Here is a 22,027-nt window from a genome sequence, read left to right on the forward strand (position 1 = left end):
TGGGAGCAGCTCTCAAATCCCACACATTCCCCCACCACTAGTGTAGGGTCTGCGGTGAGGTGAGCTGCTCCAGGCAGGGGGCCAGGCTGCCTTTCCACAGCACCAAAGAAATAAGATCCATCCTGAATCTAAAGGATATAAAACACTTATTTTTCCCCCCAACAATTTTCCGAGCAAGGTTCCAAGACAAAGCTGGATTCCAAGCCTGGCATTAACTCTTAAAACTACTATATAAACCACTATGTAACGTTAAAGCCGTATGCCAGCAACATTATCTGAGTTGCATATTGTATTATTAATTAAGGGAACAGATGGGAAAACAACACTGTATGGGGCAAAAATGATACAGCTGCTATGGAGGGGTTGTTGTTATGATCAGAGCTTATAGAAAACTTTGAAATGTTATATAGAAATATAATTTTATGGAGCTCATATGGAGTTATAGGTAAGGTACATACAGGTTATAAGGGATACAGTCAGACCCAACCAACATATTTATTTATCTTAGGATGCAGTGCACTCTAAATAATTGCAACATCAGATTTCAGACAATAATACCTCACCACAGATCTGACATTTCTTCATACAGATTGTGCTTTCTTTAAGTCAGTCAGGAGTATAGGCCCCCATACAAGGGCTGATAGAAGCTGCCGATATCGGTCCCTTGGACCGATTCGGCAGCTTATCTGCCCGCGTAGGGGCAGAAACGAGCAGCCTGGCCGACTGATATCTGGCCTGAAATTGGCCAGATATCGATCGGCCAGGTTAGAAAATCCAGTCGGATCGGGGACCGCATCGGCTCGTTGATGCGGTCCCTGAACCGACTGCCCATGGCCGCAAATGTAATCCGATCGTTTGGCCCCAGGGCCAAACAATCAGATTTTTTTTTTTTTTAAAGCAACTTGCTACCCGATATCGCCCACCCATAGGTGGTAGATATCGGGTAAAGATCTAGCTTGAAGATACCTTCAGGGACCTATTTTCCCTATTCAGCCAAAGATTGGGTTATTACAGTACCACCCCCGCCCACTTCACAATACCTAGAACAACATGAAACATTATATGTAGATCAGAAGTAAGAAAGTAGCATTCTCACACTACACACTAAATTATGGGTCACCTCAACAACTAGATCAGTGCTCAAAACCGGCCAGAAGGTACTTGTGACCCAGAATTCCTTTCTTCCCTTGGCATTTCATTCTACATCAAATTCCCCTTCTACTACATTCTCATAGTATTTAAATGTAAGTCCATCTCTCACCAAGGTAAGCGCCATGGTTCTTGAGTTCATCAGGAAACTCTTTCAGGTAGGATTCTCTACGAGGTATCACTTTTCCAGAGCTGGTCTCTTTCAGCACAGCTCCATTCCAATCATAAGCGCCAACTGCACCAAGCAATATACCATCCTGAGCACAAGAGAAACTTATTAACAAGCGGTGCCAAGCCATTGACAAAGTATAAGACAAAGCTGGATCTACCAACTAGGGCAGTGCCCTCAAATAGCCAGAAGGCACTTGTGACCCGGAATATTTTCCCCCTAGTTCAGACAGCAGAAAAGCACACATTATCCAGATGACATTTTTGTTCCTAAAGCTAGTAATTCGTTTGCTGTGAGATGGGGAAAAAATTACCTTTTCAGGGGAAGTTTTTTTTCGTGATAGTGGAAAGGGATTTAGAATTTTCTGTCTAATTCCTAGAGAGCCGCCAAATTTGTAGCACCAGCAATAAAAAAGATTTGTCGGAAGCCTGAGCTACAAGCAAAGCCCAACACATGCCAGGAGGAGCATTAGAAATGGGCGGAGATCTAAATTTAACTCCATCTTACCGAATAGTCCATTACAATTACTGTAATATAAAATGTCTTCGTAGTGATATCAATGCCACTGCCTGACACAACTAAGGTAATGCCCATCAACCAAAAGAAGAATTAATATTGTTACTGCTATACCTGGTTATATGATTAAGTGACTTAAGTTCTACTTTTGTGATCCTCCTAAACACTCACCTCCACAACATGTGATGAAAATCCTGCCTGGGACATTTCTAAACCAAAGGATGTCTCATTTTTATTCGTACCTGCAAATTAGAACAATTGTTTGCATTTGTTATTTTTCACTGATAACAAAAACAGCTTGAATGGGCCATGCAGCCATAAAATAATCAGTGTTGTGGGCAAAACTGACTGAGGTAAAAGCTATAAAGTAGACAAAGTTTCAGATCTCACAGCCCATCAATAATAGTGGCTTAAGAGATGCAAAAGGGCAATATTTACTGATACTGTATATTTATTCCAGTTCGGTGAGATTCTTTAATAGATCACTTAACATAATATAAAGTATCTGTTGGTTAAGTATTCATTCTGGGGGTATAGTTTTCCTTTAATGCCTGCCATTAGCAGGAGTTATGTACAGGCTTCCCATGGCTTCTTGCATCTCCTGCCACTCTTGCTTGCACAAGAATTGGGCACAGGCTAAACATTACCACCCTTAGGGCTTATTGAATGGAATGACCTGTGCTTTATGATGTATTCACGCTCCATGGACACTCACATTATACAGAGGGGAAACTAGGGGATGACAGGCAGAAGCGGTACATGCCCAGCTTCCCCCAACATTGTCCCATAGGAACTTCTCTCTTCTCTCTACCCCTATTTACTGCCCTGGAGGTATCTCACGGTTTCTAAACATGAAGCATGGGTTAGAATATTTTATGGAGAAGTGTAGTAAAGGAAATTGGAATATACAGCTGGAATATGAAGCAGATGTGGGAAAATACATGTATAGTTTACAATCCACTGCAAGAGAAAAGGAATTTCTATAAAAGAAAGACTTTGCGATTAAAAACCTGAGCTCTTACCTCCTTCCAGACTGAATATTCTCTCCCCAAGTGCATCCACAATATCCTTCAGAGCAGCCTCATCTGTCACATTGAAGAAGTGCTTATCATCAGGGTCACTAGCAATGTACTTGATCTCATTTAGGAACGCTTCTGGATTGATCCCTCGTCTGTTATAGTACCCTAAAACCTGGGTGCGGAAAATAAATAAAAATTACATTAATCTTCCAGGTAAAGCGTTACATTTATTTATTAGGCAGACAGATATGAATGTGTTATGTTTGGTAATCACTTCTGTGCTTGCTTTGGGGAAATTCTACCTACGTTTAGACCATTCAGCCCATAGTGGTAAGTTTATGTTTAACCCATTAGGGGTCATTTACTCTTAGGCTTCCCCCATGTACGTATATATTGTTGCCTGCATTTGGTGCCACTGTACTCTATGGCGGGCAATAAGGACAGGACTGAGCTCCAGCCTCTATCGCTGCACCTCATGCCAGACATTTTTATCCCCCATGAGGTGCATAGTGCAACCGTTCACCCAGCAATACTCTGTAGATAAGCAACTAATCTCTACTGATAACACTGCCACAGAGTTTTGAGCCCTAAAAGGCAAGTTCATCTTGGCTCTTCCTAGGAGCACTACAAAGGAAGCAGACCCTAAGGCTGCAAGGAGAACCAAGGGGTATAGAAGACCCAGTAAGGCCCTAAATAATGAACACTTTCAATATATATTAAGGACCTACATTGTAACTAGATGTTACTGGGGCCCAGTAACATCTAGTTAAGCCAGTACTGCTAGACTTCCCAAGTGATCTATGACTCGCATCCCATGCATCTGTGGTAGGCAGAGTATTATTAATTGCTTTAATCAGATGTAATAACAGGTATGGAAAGCCTTGAACCTTGTGTTGTAAGAAGTGAAGGATATGATAACAGCTTGCAGTCACACTTGCCAGCATAAGGACCAATATTGTTAAGGATAGAGATGGAGCTTGTGGGATGTAATGTAGAGGAACACTCACCGCTACTGCATAACGCGTTATATTGTCTTTTTCGCTGCTCTCTATCACTCTCTGTAGGTCGGGGCTGTCGTGTGATTCTCCATCTGTAATAACGATCATGACTTTTTTGGCTCCCTTTCTACCTCCACGCTGGAATGCTTCTGTGCTGCAAAGATTCATAATAACATTATATAACAGTAACATGATAATGACAGTATTATAGAATATCAGAATAAAGAGAAAAAGCTAACCTACAGTATACACAGACTTTATATTTCTATAAATATATATAAATGTAAACACAAACGTTTACCCTCCCTGTCTGCACACACAAATATTCATATCTCCTCACACTGCTTTTTCAATCCCCAGCGCAGTGCGTGTTTCCGTCCCTCCTCGTTGCTCAATGCGTTTTGCAGCCTCTACCACATCTGTTACTGAGCGATAGTTGTTTAGATAAAATTCGTGTACTACGGTCTCTCCGTATTGCAACACACCAACCTATTGGGAAAGTCTCAGTGAGCTTGGGCTTGCTACAAAATACTATGCACAACAACCATTTTTGTTGTATCCAGTTACCTGTATTTGCCCTGGAGCGATGTAGAATTTCTGCAGAATGCTGATAAGAAAACTTTGCACCTCCACCCAAGGATAGATGCTGTTAGATCCGTCCAACACGATAACAATGTCCATGAAAGTGGGGCACCCTGAGGGTGGAGCCAAACATTAATATATAAACCAATATGATGAGCCTTCCATGAGGGATACACCATGATCCATTTCTAACTCTTACAGTACATAGCATTAACAATTATCATTTAGAGTAAATAGAAAAATGGTTAGCCCGTTCTACAAGATCCCTCTTTACTAAATGCAAAGCCTGGCTCATTAGATCCCATCCCATTACTTGTAGGAGGCAAGTAACTCCTATTTCTTACTCTGTAGGGCAGGAGCAACAATCCTGGAGAAACGGAAGTTGGAGTTGACTCTGGAGCACATCCCAGTGGTATAATAAGAACTTCCGCACTCATGGGACCAGAGAGGACTGCAGGCCTATTAAGGAGAACATTGAAATGACAGATAATAATACAAAGTGTAAGAACAGAGAAAGCTAATAAATGCAAGCCTAGATAGATTTCCGGCCTCCAGGAAAAATGTGAGGAAGTTCCAGCATTGCATGCCATAGTTAGAGGTTTAAGCTTTGCGCCATAATACACTGAGGCTTAAACCACTGCAAGTAGAGAGTGATGCGACAAGCTCAGAAAGAGGTTTAAAAGTCATGAATGCAGATGGAAAAAATATAGCAAGAATGTATTAGAATAGAACAAGGTAAACAGAACATGATGGTAATTGATTTGCGCAAAGCTTACCACAAAGCTATTATCTTTGGGGTTTGTGACTAAACTCATTCCCAGGCGCATGTTATCCTTTCTCTCCGAGACATTGGACAGAGTCACCCTGCCTAAGAAACTTCCAGTTACCATACATAAAGCCATTTAAAAATTCCACAGAGACCAGGAAAACATAAATTCCGTAAAGATCCAAGATATAACCAGATTATTATACAGGCCTTATCTGGGCAATTGGCAGGGTACTAAACAATCATATATTTAGTTTAAGGACACAGAGACATACTTGAGGTTTTATAAAACTATTTCATTTCACTGTGATAGGATGTACAATTATACTGGGCCTTGAAAAGCAATATTGACTATTGTTACCCAAAATATGACGCTTGGACAGGCCCTCGAGGTGCAAGAGGGTTAATGATTGCAGCTCTACCAAAAATGGCATATGAATACAGTTATATATAAAAACATATATATAATATACTATAATATACTGTATACACCATGATCTTTCTGTGCCACCTACCGATGCCAAGCTTGGTGCAGTCATTGGAAGTATCATTGGTGACTGAACATTTGTAGATATCACCAGTCTTCTGTGGACCATTGACATCAAATGGGGCACCCACCACCAACCTGCATAGGAAAAATATATGTTAAAACTATATGGTCATCAAAACCTTCCTTTCTTCTAAAAAAATGTTCTTAAATTTCTGATATCAATGTTATCTCCAGACTAAGTATAGAGCACTGTACCATAGTACAGTATTGCTTATTATGTTATTATGTATATTTTGAAAGGCATATGGATCCCATTTATACCAGATATGTAAAAAAAATATCCTCCTAACTAACAATTTAGAAAAATTAAATCTTGCATGATGTGCAAATAACTGTTGCGACTCTACAGGTCAGTTTATGCATAGACAAGTGCCGACACTACAGCAGCTTCCCGGGCTACAGGTTTCAGCATCCATTTGTGCACTACCGCTCCATTTTGAACAGAATGACAGCATTTTTAGTGTATTTGTTTTCATTTCATGAATGCAAGCATCACAGTGGGTTTGGCAATCTATCCATGAGCCTGAGATGCTTCTAGGCAGCAGCTACAACTGGCTCAGTACAACACTGTGAGAGGAGCCGCCAGTGTAACCTGACTGTGTTAACATCTGAACATATTGGTATAGGAAGGCACAAAGAATAGAACAAATAAATCCAAGCTCCCCCTGCTACACACACATTCACCCTGCACACGTGGCCCGGCAATGGGGACATTCCAAAACCGACAGACATTAAGGAGGAACCTTCTAACATCTGGGTAAAGGGAGCTGAGCCAGGAAAAACTTAGCCGCTCTAGTCTGTTACCTGGCAACTGGTTAAACTCAAAAACTCCAGCACAGAGCTGCCCAAATCATGGTCCCCTCTGTGTCTCTCTCATGGGCCCAGCTGCCAATCCAAGGGATTAATCTGAGCAACAAAGGCAGTGGTTTTCTAACCATGTGCCAGCTAAAAGTCTAGATTATTATCATACTCCATTACGGTCTCTTATGCAACTAGAGTGTTATTGATTTACTTGTAAAAGGAACACAGAAGAGGTAGGGTTATATATTTATGGGGAGCTCATTGTGGCACTGAATGTAGTACTTATCCTACTCGTATAGGTTTTCCATTATAGAAGATATTCTGTCAAGAATGCAGCAGTGATTTTGCACTGGTATATTACTGCATGTTAGATTTGTGCAGCCAATAAGAATTATATTGCCCTTTGCACAGGCCCCATACATAGGATACAGTGAAAAGACAATCTAAAAACCTCCACATAAAGATGAACCAGAGATCCCACCAATATCATATAACCACAACACAAAAAACTCAAGAGTTAGAAATAGTTGGGAATATTATGGAACCAGTATTTTATCCAATTGTGAAACCACTATTTATAAAGCAGAGACAGATTCACTTGAGCCCAAGCCACCTTAATGGTCATAAAAACAAAAACATGCATTTAATTTTACAGATTTTCAGTGAAATAGACCAATAATAGGCAACTTGACACTACACTAAAATTCCAACTTGCCTATTGTTAAAATCGGATCCCAGAATGTTCTTGTACTGGTACCTCCACCAACCAACTCCACCCATGCTTGCACCTATTTTAGTGTATAGGAGTACAGACTACACATCTTTTTTCATCACAATTTTACACAGGTTGCTCTTTTTACCACTATTTTTTGTGTGTATTAAGAGGCCAGAACTCTAAAATAGCATTTTCCGCTTTGGAAACTAGACATTAACAGTTATAACAATTTCAAGAAGTGCTGCAAAATGACTGCACTTTGCATGCAGCTGGCGCTACCTGGAACTGAGTGACTGTGAGTTTCCAGGCACTGGCCCTAAAGTGACGCGATGAGAACCAGCAAGGGAATGGGGAGTTATCTGATGTCACGGACAAGGCCAAGCACTGGCACTTTCTGTGAGATCTCCTGCCAATAACAACTTAAAGCTTTAAAGCAAATGCCAAACTTTCCTTCTTGTCCCTAATGTAGATTATTTTAAAAGGGGAAACAATGGATTCTCCATTTCAAGAAGTGTTTGGGCCGCTGCTACACAGATCATGTCTGCACCAAACTACAGCCCGATAATGAATCAATGTGCATGTGCAAACACAAGTGCCAAGTGGCTTGTTTACACCAAACTATTCCTTACATCACTTTAGTTTCCTCCAAGCTGCAGAGAGATGTCATTACTCACAAAAATAATGCTCCGTTCTACAGAACAGTTCCTGCATGTAGCTGCCAAACTGTCTTTGTAATGCACCAAAAGTATATTTTCTCGTTATCCATACCAGGGATGCACCCTGATCTGAACCCTGATCTGAACCCTGATCTGAACCCTGATCTGAACCCTGATCTGAACCCTGATCTGCTTATTTGAATTTGAGCAAAATCACTAAAAATGTGAGGATATGTAGATTCTGATGCTATTTGATCTTTTTCCATTCACAAATGTACTATCTTAAATGTGTGTGTGCACTAAAATGATGACATTGTTTGCTGCACTAATGTATCCGGTCACTGGCTGAGCTGAACTTGCAGGTAAGATCTCAGGGAAGATCATTTGGATGTGTGCGGTTTGACCATCTTTTATGGGGGAATGTAATTATAGTTACAAAGCTTGCACCAGTCTAGTAACCCATACAAGTATGTATGCTAACATTTCAAGCAAACAAAGGCCCAAACAGCCCCCACCAACCCAATAAATAGTGACTGTCTATGGCATCTTATAGCAGCACCCTGGCATTTGCCAGGATCCACATGTGGCCAGCCTGGTGAACCCATAGCTACCATGAGGAGCTACTGCCATGAGGCCAGTTGAGAACCCCCCCCCCCTTCCCCTCGCAAGTTACCAGGGGTAGCAAAAATCTGCTCCTGGTAAATTCAAGAGACAAGATTCCAATTTTTAAATCAGAATGTCATCTGTTCTAGTGCTGAGAGCACAATTGTGACATCTGAATGGTTGCCTCAGTGCAGCCCTTGGTCAACAGTAAATGCTACCTGCTAAATAACGGCTATGGGATACTAGACCTGCAACTTTTATTATATTTTCCCCATGTGTGGTGCTTATTTGTGCGACTATATGTCCAATCAATGCAGTGGGCCATCAGCCAGATATCCCGGCTTGCAATCAGTGTGGGGTCAAGTTAAGGCCTTTATCAAAATTTGTCTCTGCAATGGTAAGTATAGACTACAAATAGAAAATATGAATTTGTATGAGTGGGTAGGGAAATCTACTGGCTGGAGCTATTACTAATAAATACTTGATTCCAATACTGGAATTTCTATGAAATGCAGATTTATTATAGTTTCCATAGAAACACTTAACTAAAACATTCCTCTGGGAATGAGAAACAAAGGTGGCCTTTGGTGTGTACAGCCTGTACAATTGTACTGTGGGCCGTTTAAAAACAACCATTTTCCTTCAGTTACAAGGTTATAAATAGTTATATTTATAACCTTGTAACAGAAGGAAAATGGTGAGTCAAGTTTTACAGAAAAACTGATATTAGGAACATCCACTGTCACTATGCACTGAAAAAGAAGATGCTGTTTAATGGAAATATGGCTTGTAGTATCCTCTAATGTACTTGTAAAGAGTAATCATGTCCCACTGTGGACAAGAAAACAACCCCAGCTTTGACAGTCTTTTCTCATAGTTTAACCCTTCCATCCCCTTTACCAGTTTAGTTGCAGTCTCTGCACTCTCTCCAGCTCATTAATATCCTTCTTAAGGACTGAAGCCCAAACTGCACTGCATACTCAAGGTGAGGCCTTACCTGGGACATATAAAGGGGCAAAATTATGTTCTCATCCCTTGAGTCAATGCCCTATTCTGTGCTAGCCAGTATTTTATTTGCTTTAGTAGCCGCTGAATGACACTGCCTAGAGTTACACAGCTTGTTATCCACAAAAACCCCCAGATCCTTTTCAATTAAGGATTCCCCCAATGCACTACCATTTAGTGTGTAACTTGCATTTATGTTATTTCTACCAAAGTGCATTTGCCAATTGGCTGCCGGTTTTCTAATTTAGTTCTTATATTAATATTGTATCATTTACAGTGCTTTTTCCAATTATTATTATTGGGCCATAATACCACCAATCCTATAGGCTGGGTATAGTGATACATAAGGTAAATTCTTATTTGCATAGATAATCTTTTCTTGAAGTCCAGCCGGATGATTGATTTGGCTAAATCACTTTATTCTGCACATGTACAAGTCAAAAGTTAAATTGTTTAATAAAACGAGCAGCCAGGCATTTGTCTAATAGTGAGAGTTAAATATGAATAGGAGGGTAAAAATATAATGCTTGGGACCTTAGGTTCTACAGATAAATTATCATTCTGTAATAACAGCTCCATGTCTAAAATCTACTAAACAACTTTTGCACATTAAGAAACCCAAAGCAATTAACAAAAAAATGTACTTAAGAGTATACTGTAGGAAATGGGATTGCTGCATAAAGGGGATTCATACTAATAGGTGGATCCCTTAACCATACATTTTAAACATCCTCAGAAAAAGTATTAAGTATTAGACCCAAAACAACACTTGATTTTTATATTGATGTCACTAGGTTACTTCCCACATAGGCACTTAACCAACATTCCAGATTTAGCACATCTGAAGCTGCTTGCTGGGATTTATTAAGACCAGATATCCAGAAGACAAAAAAAAGTTGTAATCCCCTTAATGCAGCAAGAAAACTTGTCAAAAATATTAATATAGCACAAATAAAGAGGTACATATGCTCATAAGAAGGAAAAGTTTTTCATCGGATCTCACCCGTAGTATAGTTGGGCCCAGGTGCTCATGCCCCCGACCTCAGCTAGAGGGAGCCATCATGGATACATCACAAACATCAATAGGCAGGAACTCCGGGATTTCAATAGAAAGAATGGCAGAAGTTCACAAAAAGTGAAGTAAAATCACAGTATATTTATTAAACTAACACATGATACAGCAAGCCTTACGCGTTTCGTACCTCGCGGTACTTAATCATAGGCTGATTAAGTACCGCGAGGTACGAAACATGTAAGGCTTGCTGTATCATGTGTTAGTTTAATGAATATACTGTGATTTTACTTCACTTTTTGTGAACTTCTGCCATTCTCTCTATTGAAATCCCGGAGTGCCTGCCTATTGATGTTTGTGATGTTGTCAAAAATATTGTTCTGACTGTTTGAGCACCATGGGGCGCAATTAGTTATTTTATAAATGAATAGACTGAGACTTCAATGTTGTGTGTTAAAATGATAACAAACAAATCTTTCTGAAGTAGTTTATAGGAGATATGTTTTATATCTATAGCAATTGTATATTTATTGTGGATAATAGTGTCGAGAAGAGCAAAAGGCTTCATTCAGGACTACAGTTCTACATATTTCTGTAACATTTATTTCTAATATGTTATTGTCACATAACTATTTTCCATATGCTTAGAAGTTTAATCATGAGATGCCAGGACCTGCAGTGGGCACCACATTTGCCTTATCTGTTCTTTGCGTGCCACAGTGACTGTACAGTGTTGATTAGTCTACTGTAACTTTCACTTGGCATATTTAAAGTATTTTTATCTTAGGAAATGTCTCTGCAGAATAAATTTGGCACTGGCTAATCTGTTGAGTGGAACAAACGTCTGACAAAAACTGCACAAAGGCTGCACAAATCATTAGATATATGAACAGCTTATGAGAAATGTTTCCCAACGCATCTCAGTGGCAGCTCATTCATTGAATCAGATAAAAAAAGGTGTCATCCAGGGGCCAAAATCTCACGTAGAATGGTAGAATGCTTAGCTTGCTAAGTAATCCCTTTTGAAGTTAGTATCTTAGGTGTAGGGAATGGAATGACCATATCAGCCACTTCATTTGTTTGCATAAAACTGGTTAACCATAGATCCATAGTTGTTTTTTTAAAAAAAACTATTGTAGGGGTGACAGGTGAACTTTAAAGTATGAAGAAGCAGAAGATTACTCAGTGGTGCCCATACAGAAATACCCTGGACTGGGCCCAGTGAAAAGGTCCCACTGGCGGGACAGTTAAGCAACTGTGGAACACACAGCCATCTTTAATTCTGATTTAGCCATTTCAACTGCAGAACAGGGGCAGAGACAGGCAGCATGTGTTACAGGAGGTACAGAACCTGCAAGCAGTTAGGATGTGCTAGAACTGTGTATGGAACACAGGAAGGTGCTCATGCCAAGGTATTGATTCTTAGAATAAATTGACTGTCCTTATATTGCTCATCCTGCTTTTGTTAAACTATAACCCTCAACCCCCCCTTCCTTCCTTAGCCAGCCAGTAGTAGCTGAGAACAGATAGCTATACGTTTGCTGGTATTTGGGGGATGTGGTAAAACTGGATGTTACTTTTCTATTTTTCAAGTGTTTGGACACAAGTATCAGGCTTACTAACGGTTATTACACTACTACTTGAAATGCCTGTGGCTGGTTTAACAACAATGGAAGCAATTAGGCATTCAGCTATATAATTATATAAAACACAGACCTCTAAAGTGACAGAAATAAAAGAACACATGAGTAAGAAATTCAAAGATATTATAATTAAAGGGGGTGATGACTGTATCCCTTAAAATATAATTCCTATTTGTATACAACTAGATGTGGCTAACCAAGAATTAAGAACGAGAAAGGAGGAAATCCACAAAATAAAAAGAATGAAGCTGAACAGACATCCAAACACTGTAGTCTTATCTAGTACTATCTGGGAATTGCTTGATGGCGTGGATCATATAATAAGGCTACAAACACGTGACTAGCATGTATTACATAATATTGGTATGGCACAGCTCTATGGTAGAAATGAAAGAGTTGATGGGATATGTCTGCAGTAGTTTCCATCAGGTACCCTGAGAGGGAGACTTAGGTTTTATGTGGGAAAAGAAAGATGGAGCATATTAAAAATACTGCAGCTTTGCCTAAATAATGTGTATGCATCCTGCAGTATCCATGGGCATTAGGTGCATATGTGCCGTAACATTATACCATATACCACTCTCCTAAGCAGTATGATTTCAGATTAAATGATATCTCGGTAAGCAAATTAGACTGTGAGTTTCACTAATACAGGTGCTAATGTTAGTTATTAAATATTCTATGGAAAGTGCCATGTAATAATTCTCTCTCTCTCTAATAATGCATTATACAGGCGGTCTGTGCTCAGAAGGAACAGTCAATCAAAGCTTCATCTTCACAGTGGCAAATGGTTCTTATGGCCCTGCAAGCCTGGAATTCATAATGGTTCTATTAAATATGTTGACTGTTTTTAATAACAAATATATGTTATTTATCCCAGATGTTTGAAATGGAAGATCTGCCATTTCTGGGAAATATTTAATTTTAACGTTATTGTAATTGAAAAGGTCTATGAAAGCTCTAAGCAAATGCTTGACTTATTAAAGTAGGGCTGAATTGGAGAACTGGGCAGCAAATGTGTAAATGAAGTTCAATGTGGATAAATGCAAGCTTATGCACTTAGTAGGAATAATATAAATGTGAGTTATACACTATGGTAGTGTGTTGGGCAGGGGCGGATTAATGTGCAAGCATTCCTAGGCTATAGCCTAGAGGCCCAATATGATCAGGGGCCCATTGTACTCTCTCCGAATCTTTATCTCAAAAACAATAAGTTACATTTAATAACGCACCTGCCTGGGATGTACAGATCCATGCATGCAATGCGAGTGTACCTGAGCTGTATATGACGGGTTGGGTTATGAGCACCAATCACATCACTAGCACACGCCGAACCTGACCCGGCATAGAAAGTTCGGATGTACATATGTTGCATGTATGTGTGATGCACATATGGACATATTGACCGAGAGCTGATTTGAATCTCACCCCCATCTTCATTAACTCTTCTGAGGAATTTTTCTCACAGTTATGATGTTGGGTGTATTGAGGGATTCATTGCTTCTATGAGGACTTTGGCATTTGTGCTTACAGGATGTTACCTGCCTCACTCATGATGTGTTTGGCACCAATTAATATTCTACAAACATTTATTGGCATTTACTAATTCTGTATAATAGTTCTCATGCCTGTATTTTGTTTACATAACAAAAACAAATAAAGTATACAGAATTATTTTTCATTTAAAGTAATAAGCAACAAAAAGTCAGATTATCTGAATTATGATGAGCTAGACATTTAGCGTAATACAAACTGTAATGGGCCTCTGATTGCACGCACTCCTTTTTTCCTGCCTACTGTCTTCTCCTCCCAGGCCAGATGCATTATTTTATTTATTATTATTACTAAGAGTTAATAATTTGAAAGTTAATTGTTGTATATTTGTAAAATTGTTGGAAGTGGGAGTAGCCCAAAAGGGGGGCCTGTGAAAATATTAGCCTAGGGGCCTTGCTGGTGTAGGGAACATTCTTATTTGAAAAGGATCTGGGGATTTTTGTAGATAACAAACTGTGTAACTCTAGGCAGTGTCAGTCAGTGGCTACTAAAGCAAATAAAGTGCTGTCTTGTATAAAAAGGGCATTGACTCAAGGGATGAGAACATATTTTTGCCCCTTTATAGGTCCCTGGTAAGGCCTCACCTTGAGTATGCAGTGCAGTTTTGGGCTCCAGTCCTTAAGAAGGATATTAATGAGCTGGAGAGAGTGCAGAGACTGCAACTAAACTTGTAAGGGGTTAAACTGTCAAACTTGGAGTTCCTGCGATGGGACATGATTTCTCTTAATTGATTAATTGTTAAATGATTAACGCACCAGAGGTCACCCCTTTAGATTAGAGGAACAGAACTTCCATTTGAAGCAGCGTAGGGGGTTTTTCACGGTGAGGGCAGTGAGGTTGGGGAATGCCCTTCCTAGTGATGGGTTAATGGCAGATTCTGTTAACGCCTTTAAGAGGGGCCTGGATGTGTTCTTGAAACAGCACAATATCCAAAAATATAGTTATCTCAAGATTTAGAGCTAGTTAGTATAGGTATTGGTATGCATAGTTTATATATGTAATTGTATAGATAAGTCTGTATATGGAAGTGTATAAATGTGCACTGGGGCTTGAACTCCATTCAGTATTATAAAAGCAAGCCTTACATCTATAGGTTTGTATATAGGAACTCAACTGAGAGTCTGTTTCAAGAGATGTGGCAGTTACCAGAGGACTGTGTCAACGAGGCTCATTTATCACAAATGGCAGGCAAGGTGCATAGAGCAAAAGAAAGAGACAGAGAATAACATATTTTTTGCCTATAGGACACCTGCCACCCCAGGAGCTGAACCTTTCACTGACAGATGGAACTCTTTGAGCTTCCGGTTAGATGGCCAAGCAGTGCATCTGTATCCTTATGCAGCACTGATGTACCTTAGAAGATTTATTTTCTGTCAAATACATATTTGACACAAATGAAATAACCAACAAAATAGACATGTTGAGTAGCCAGGCAGACAGGTGCCCCTTATTGTCATGCTGCGCTGCTTGTACAGTCCCTGCAGTACCTGGCATGGCGCTACCAAAGCATAGCATAGCAGGTTTTGTATGTTATGGGTAAAAATAATGTTAAATCAAATACATTTCAGTGCCTGCTGTGGGAATAGGGCTTTAATGCTTCTTTAATAGAACATTTTAGGACAGCATATTTCAGTGGGTGTAAGACTGGCTGATAATGTATTTTTTCCGGTAACTGGCCTTTTTCTTTTATTTAGACTGATTGCCAGAATAAAATTCCATTATTCAGTAAAGCTGCTCAAAATAAAGTCTTGTCAGCTGTGAAGATTTCTGCCGATACCCAGAGAGATACAAACTCACCACAAACTCTATAAACAAATAGAGAATTCTTTTCCTGTCCTGATGCATTTAACCCTACAGATACCAGTGGCCAGCAATAGATCATACAATCCTGTGGCTACATTTGTTTGCTGATTAGCATCAATAACAGTCATGGTCTAGGCAATGTGGCGCTGGAATGTTTGTCTCTTTTCTGTATTTATTTATGAACCTTTAAATATATAAGTCCAGCATGTTTGTGTAGTTCATTACAGTGGCTGTTGCATTCTCCATTCCCTGCCCCAGTTACAATGTAAGGTCCCTACCCTAAACACACACACACACACTATGGTCAGTTTAATTAGTAGCTAATTAACCTTCCTTTCTGTTTTTGGGCTTTCTGGTATAGGAGGAAGGATGACAATCACCATGACATGTAGGTCCAGACTGTGGGTTCTCACAAATGCCAGAGATGCTGCTGTAAGATGCCGTAGATGTCACTATTTAGTAGGCTATTGGGGGAGCTGTTTGGGCTTCTGTGATGATATGGGCAGAACATACAAGTTCCTTGCAGGAATCTGTACTTAACACAGTATGCCAGTACAGGTATGGGATCCCTTATCCGGAAACCCATTATCCAGAAAGCTCTGGATTATGGAAAGCCCATCTCCCATAGACTCCATTTTAATCAAATAATTCAGAATTTTAAAACTGATTTCCTTTTTCTCTGTAATAATAAAACAGTCCCTTGTAATTGATCCCAACTAAGATATAAATAATCCTTATTGGAGGCAAAACAAGCCTATTGGGTTTAATTAATGTTTTATTGATTTTTTAGTAGACTTAAGGTATGGAGATCCAAATTACAGAAAGACCCCTTATCCGGAATACCCTTGGTCCCAAGCATTCTGGATAAAGGGTCCTATACCTATATATTCCTATATACTAGCCACTGTGCCACTCGCAGACAGAGAATTCATCTCAGATATGTGCCTAGATATGGCTAAGGGGGATTTGATATAATGTCCTAATCATTATTAATTCAGCAATGAAAGCCCAAACATTGTCGCGTTTAATGAATTGTGTATATGAAAGCCATGAATTAAATATTGAGCCACAAGTAATACAGAGTTTGGAGTAATTGAACCTAGGGCAAGTCCTTGGTTTATTGTAATTGAGAATTTTATGTGTTTTCAGTTGAGGCTTAATTATTCATGCCAGTTTCTAATAATGATTTTGCCATTTGAGAGACAACAGCTTGGCATGCAAAAAAAATTCTTTCTATATGATCCATTCCTGACCAATCAGCCATTTCACATACTTGTCATATTTATTATCAGGTAATGCTAAATCCAATGCAAAAGAATAGCAGCCCATGCAAAGAGAGTACTCTGTGGGTCAGTGACATTCATGAAATAAATCCCTAATGATCGGACATCAGGGATAGAAGGCAGGTTATGTCTGAGATAATAACACATTCAAAACTTAAATATGTGTATATGTATGAAGGGACAGGCAGGGGATTGTGCATTGTCCTGCCGGTAAATGTGTAATTCCCGGCCCACTTACAAATCACCCTAATAGCCTCGCTTCCATACTCCTGTGTGCCCCCAAATAGAAATCGGACCGGCCTCGTAAATCCCCCCAGCAATATCACAACTCTGCCCCCACTACGTCATGCCCCTTCTCTAAGCCACCCATACATCATCGCTGGTAAAGGCCAGAAGAAAAGGTGGCAACCCTAGGTGCAAAGAGCAGCAAAACGTGCAATACATGTACAGTCACCTCATGAATACAGCACTACCTGCATTCAGCAGCATTGTATCCACGAAGGGAGGGCCGGGGGAGGCCCTATAGAAAGTCATAAGAACAGGGCTGCCTTTCATCTGCCAGTTTGAGGTGCAAACCCTAATTAAACCCAGACTCAATTGCTTTTCAAATGAGCACATAGGGGCTCAAAAAAAATGTTTTTGCCCTTTAGTGCTCTTGAATCTCAGTGCTTAGTAAATGCCCCTAAAATTGATAAAACCCACTCACCTCTTAATAACAGCATCAAATGGAAATTACAAATAAAAATACAGTAGCCCTCCAATGTGCCATCATAAGATAAAAGTGTGCTGATGCCTTCCCCCCCCCCCCTCCCCTCTATATGTCAGATATTTAAAAAGCCACATCTTAGGCTGGTTTGAAGATAATATGAAACACTGGATTGGTTGTTTGGGAACATATTATATAGAGTACATATTTCTCAACATGAGTCATATAGTGAGATGTGATCAGAAAGTTTTTTCTGCCTAAGCATTCATTCCTGAATTCTAAATTCCTGAGCTCAGCTCTGACGCTATGCACATATAATTCCCTGCACTAAGCACTGACCGCAGAGGCTCTGATGGGATTTTGTTCAGACTTTATGTCAAATTTTTCCCTTTAGATTTAGTGAATTTGGGACCGGAGGGTCATGTCAAGGCTTTGGAGAAATATCTACATGCTACTTAATTCAGGACTGTAAATAACAGGCTGACAGCTGGGCTGTTTTTATACTCTATCCATGGGGATATTAATAATTACTGATGAACTGTTGTATTAGCCTTTTGTGTTTATTCCGCTTTTTTGTATTTTAGCCGTCAGTATTTATACACAGCACCATTCTCCCATAGGAAATTTGTTATAAAAGACACAAACATTGCTCATTAGTATAAACTATTCTCACAGCTTTATTCTATTAGTCTCCCATGTAAATCAGACCATGAAGTTCTGTGGGTTCTATAGAATCTGTCTGTGGGACCACGGACTACATATGGGTGATCACAAATTCGATTAATTCAACATGATATAAAGATCAAGGGAGCAATCTTTAAAAGATGTAAAGTTTGTTAGAGGTTTAATAACCCAAAGCAACCAATCAATTAGCAGGTTTAGTAGTGTTGAGTGGTCAGCTGTTGAAAGCAAGTATCTGGTTTGCTACTATGGGTTACTGGGCAAACGTTGCCCCCTTTTGTTTTTATTACATGACCCCACTAAATTGTTATAGAATTACTGTAACACATGTTGTGACCCAGTCATCCCAATGTAAATCATCTCAAGGACACAGAGGTGGCACCTCAGCAAAATGGTGATAGTGATTCCTCCACCTGGGAGGCCAATAAAGATGTCCAGCTGCATTTGGTGACAAAAGGCCAATAACTCCTGTTCATTGCTTCTATGCAGAATTTAAAGAGATACTGACAAGTGAAATTAAACTGTTTTTAATATATAATTACACTGTCTTTGCAGGTGCTTTAGAATTTTGCCATAAAGGTATTTGCCGAATGCTTTTACATTACCTGTCTGATCCCCATGTTCCTCTATGAGGGGGCGGCCATATTTGTCCAGCAGGAGGCCGTTAGCATTAGAAGCTATAACTGACAGGTTGGGAAGGGACAGTCAGGTTGGCAAAACAGTCAGGTTTAGGAACTTGAAGTAACAATTACTTACAAAAGCAGCCCTATCAGTGAAAAATGATCAACATGACCTATAGGGAACTTTTTTACGTACATTCATATTTTGAAAAGCAGTTTTTTCATGCCAGTGTCACTTTAAGTTCTGCTCTGCACACTGATCATGAGTGATGATCTGCAATGGATCCTGTACTGATACTGCTGGTTCCAATAAAGGGAAAACTAGATCTGCCTCAGCAGACATACTATGAAATCTGGACACTCCATTTGTACACTGTAGGGGAGTCAGTACTTAAGGCTGACTAAGCTGACCTGCCTTGTTGGCTGCCAGTCACTAAATCGGAAGCAGACACAAAGTATAAAGGGAACCTTGCTCTTAAAGGGTTTGTTTGGAGGGATTGAACTTGATGCAACAGTGATTATAGAACAGTGATTATACAGATCCAACCGACACATAAGTAACAGAGGTCTATAATCTCCTCTTGTGCAAACCAAATAAACTGTAATTATTGTAATAATGGGACATTATATAATAAAGGGTAACATTCATTTTTTTCCATTAATGCATACGTATCTGAATGCAGATATACATATAAATTGCTAGATGCCTTGTATAATAAACACATTCTTGCCTTATGTTAACCCAGATGTCTATTTCATTGTAATAATGCAAAGCTGCAAATTCTTACATACCATTTTTTTCCGGCAATTTGATGCTGCTGCACGGTGTACCCAAAGAATGCGTCCTTAGAGCCCGAAATGATCCGTGGTCTCTTGGTGTCGATGTTGAATGTGTCGGTGAGGCCTAGAGAATAAGAAGCATGAACTTAAGATCATTTGTGTGAGTAAGGTCATTTGTGTAATGTCAGTTGGGTGTCAAGTCTTGCAGATGGACAGACAGAATGAACCCTCACAGGTAGAAAGAACTGCCTTCATAATATCAATATAATTCCATCTAATGACTGTTTGTATGTAACTGACAGTTGTTAATATGGCTCACTCCCCAGGAAATGATAGTTAAGTTCAGTAATTAATACAGTAGTAAGTATAGTAACAGTCAAACATTTTTTCCTCATCAGCTGGCCTATCCTACTCACCACTGACTAGAAAATGAAAAATTATCATATGATAAACCACACACATTATATATATATATATAGAGAGAGAGAGAGAGAGAGAGAGAGAGAGAGAGAGAGAGAGAGAGAGAGAGAGAGAGAGAGAGAGAGAGAGATTAAAAGCAAAGCACTTACGGCATTTGGCAAAACATACAAAATATTTATTATTCCATTAAGTTGCCATAAACATTGACGCGTTTACCTGGGACCATCATTAGTGTGTGACATTAGGGTGTGTGTACTGGCTTTAATTAGTGTTTAAATTATTCTTGGTTATCCAAATTACATAAAGTACCCTTATCCAGAAAACCCCAGGTCCTTAGCATTCTGGGTAACAGGTCCATCACTGTACATTAAATACAATCTCCCATACTCTATAGGTGCACCGAGGCTATAAAAGATAAAATAATTCCTACCTCGCATTAGCTGATCCACAGAACAATATTATAACAAGTTGAATTGTGTGATAAAATACACTGAATTTATGAAACCTTACACTCCATAGGATTAGATTAGATTAAGTCATAATCCAGAAGGATCTGTGAACCAGCAGGCTGTCAGGTTATACAAACAAAGACACAGGTAGGTCTTTTAAAATAATTGCCCCCTTGTGCAGCCTGACTGATCTGTGCTTCTAAGTGGATTTCCTGTGCTGCTGAATGGCTGCCGACTGATTTTGCACATACCAAGAGCATATGGGAGAAATCAACTCTGCTTAGGAAGCGGGTAAATGATGATAACTCATGCCATTAGAATGGTGTCCAAAAAATGTGACATTTTGGATTTGATAAGAATATATTTCATCCCTTTTCCTCCAAGCAGTTACTGGCCGAAACTATCTCAGTGTTAATGCAGTAGCAGAGGTTTGTATCATCATTTTCAGATCCAAAACCAAAACGCTATAATTCATCAATATAACCTATGATCTAACTGGTTACTGTGAGCAACTCAAGTTTGAGGTAAATAAAGCTCCACAACACAATTTCAAGTCTAGCAGTTCAACATCCCTGAGAAAGAGCTCAGCATTAGAAAGTGTCGCCAATAGCTGTATGTATGTATTTTTATTGGGGCTTTTCAACTGCAGAGCAATTCGTCTGGATGAGTCTTGCCATATTTGGGAATGTATGTTTCTAGTTCAGTGGTTGTCAAGTGTTTTTATTTCACAACCCCATGCTTTGGTCCAAGCTTTGGTCAGGGCCCTCTTTGAAAGTCAAACCTTTCTTTAGGGACCCCGACCTCATACATTATGAAGTGTGTATGGAGTACAAAATATTGGTGTATCAGTCATTAAATCAGAGTTCCAAGGATATTTAGGGGAGCAAATGCATATTCACCCTAACTCTCACCATAACTGACCTTCAAGCTTGGTTTTCAGGCATATCTAGGAGACCAAATGGCTATTCTACCCAATTTTCACTATAACTGGCCTTCAGGTTGAACACCCACAGGGGGCCAGGCAAGTTGGGTGCTGCCTTAGACACCAGATCTCCTCCCACACCGCCCAGGACATTGCAAATGCATTAATCGCCAAAGAGAGTTGTACCACCCCATCCCCTCAGCTGTGTCTGGCAGCAGGCAAGTGGTTTCTTTTTCCTATATAGGTACTTGCCCTTGGGAAATCTTCTGTCCTTATATTATAACATATAATTCACACATGTAATTCACACAGTAATATTTACCAATACATATCATATACACACAGCTGAGGTTTAAAAAACTACATTTTAAATTACATTTGGTCACCAAACCACTAGAATCCCCTGCACAAAACTCTATTCACCTCCATAAAACAAAGATTCCATGTCCCTAATGTTCTTACATGATGGTTTTTGTTAAGACATCTCCAGTTTACGTTACTAACAGTAAATCCAAGTAATGGACTATATCTGGTGACCTGACCTACAGTTGACTGAAACCTATTTGCCTGATCCTTCCCTTTCCCGATCGGCACTAAGGACACAGGCCAAGAGGCGATTCTAGCT

The 22,027-nt window shown here is 39.6% G+C and overlaps 1 protein-coding gene across 1 annotated transcript in view; it reads right to left on the minus strand.

Moving 5' to 3' along the window:
- Positions 1–22,027, minus strand: part of itga11 (integrin subunit alpha 11) — a 51,584-nt gene that overhangs the window by 22,386 nt on the left and 7,171 nt on the right. The window contains exons 2-11 of the mRNA XM_018092493.2: positions 19,624–19,735; positions 5,715–5,824; positions 5,210–5,301; positions 4,778–4,892; positions 4,419–4,546; positions 4,192–4,340; positions 3,861–4,005; positions 2,857–3,025; positions 2,006–2,076; positions 1,262–1,406 (exon numbers count right to left, since the gene is read on the minus strand). Coding sequence (XP_017947982.1) covers positions 1,262–1,406; positions 2,006–2,076; positions 2,857–3,025; positions 3,861–4,005; positions 4,192–4,340; positions 4,419–4,546; positions 4,778–4,892; positions 5,210–5,301; positions 5,715–5,824; positions 19,624–19,735 — 1,236 coding nt within the window. The remainder of the gene's footprint in view (positions 1–1,261; positions 1,407–2,005; positions 2,077–2,856; positions 3,026–3,860; positions 4,006–4,191; positions 4,341–4,418; positions 4,547–4,777; positions 4,893–5,209; positions 5,302–5,714; positions 5,825–19,623; positions 19,736–22,027) is intronic.

The sequence above is a fragment of the Xenopus tropicalis genome, chromosome 3, assembly GCF_000004195.4.
Source record: "Xenopus tropicalis strain Nigerian chromosome 3, UCB_Xtro_10.0, whole genome shotgun sequence".
Taxonomy (NCBI): domain Eukaryota; kingdom Metazoa; phylum Chordata; class Amphibia; order Anura; family Pipidae; genus Xenopus; species Xenopus tropicalis.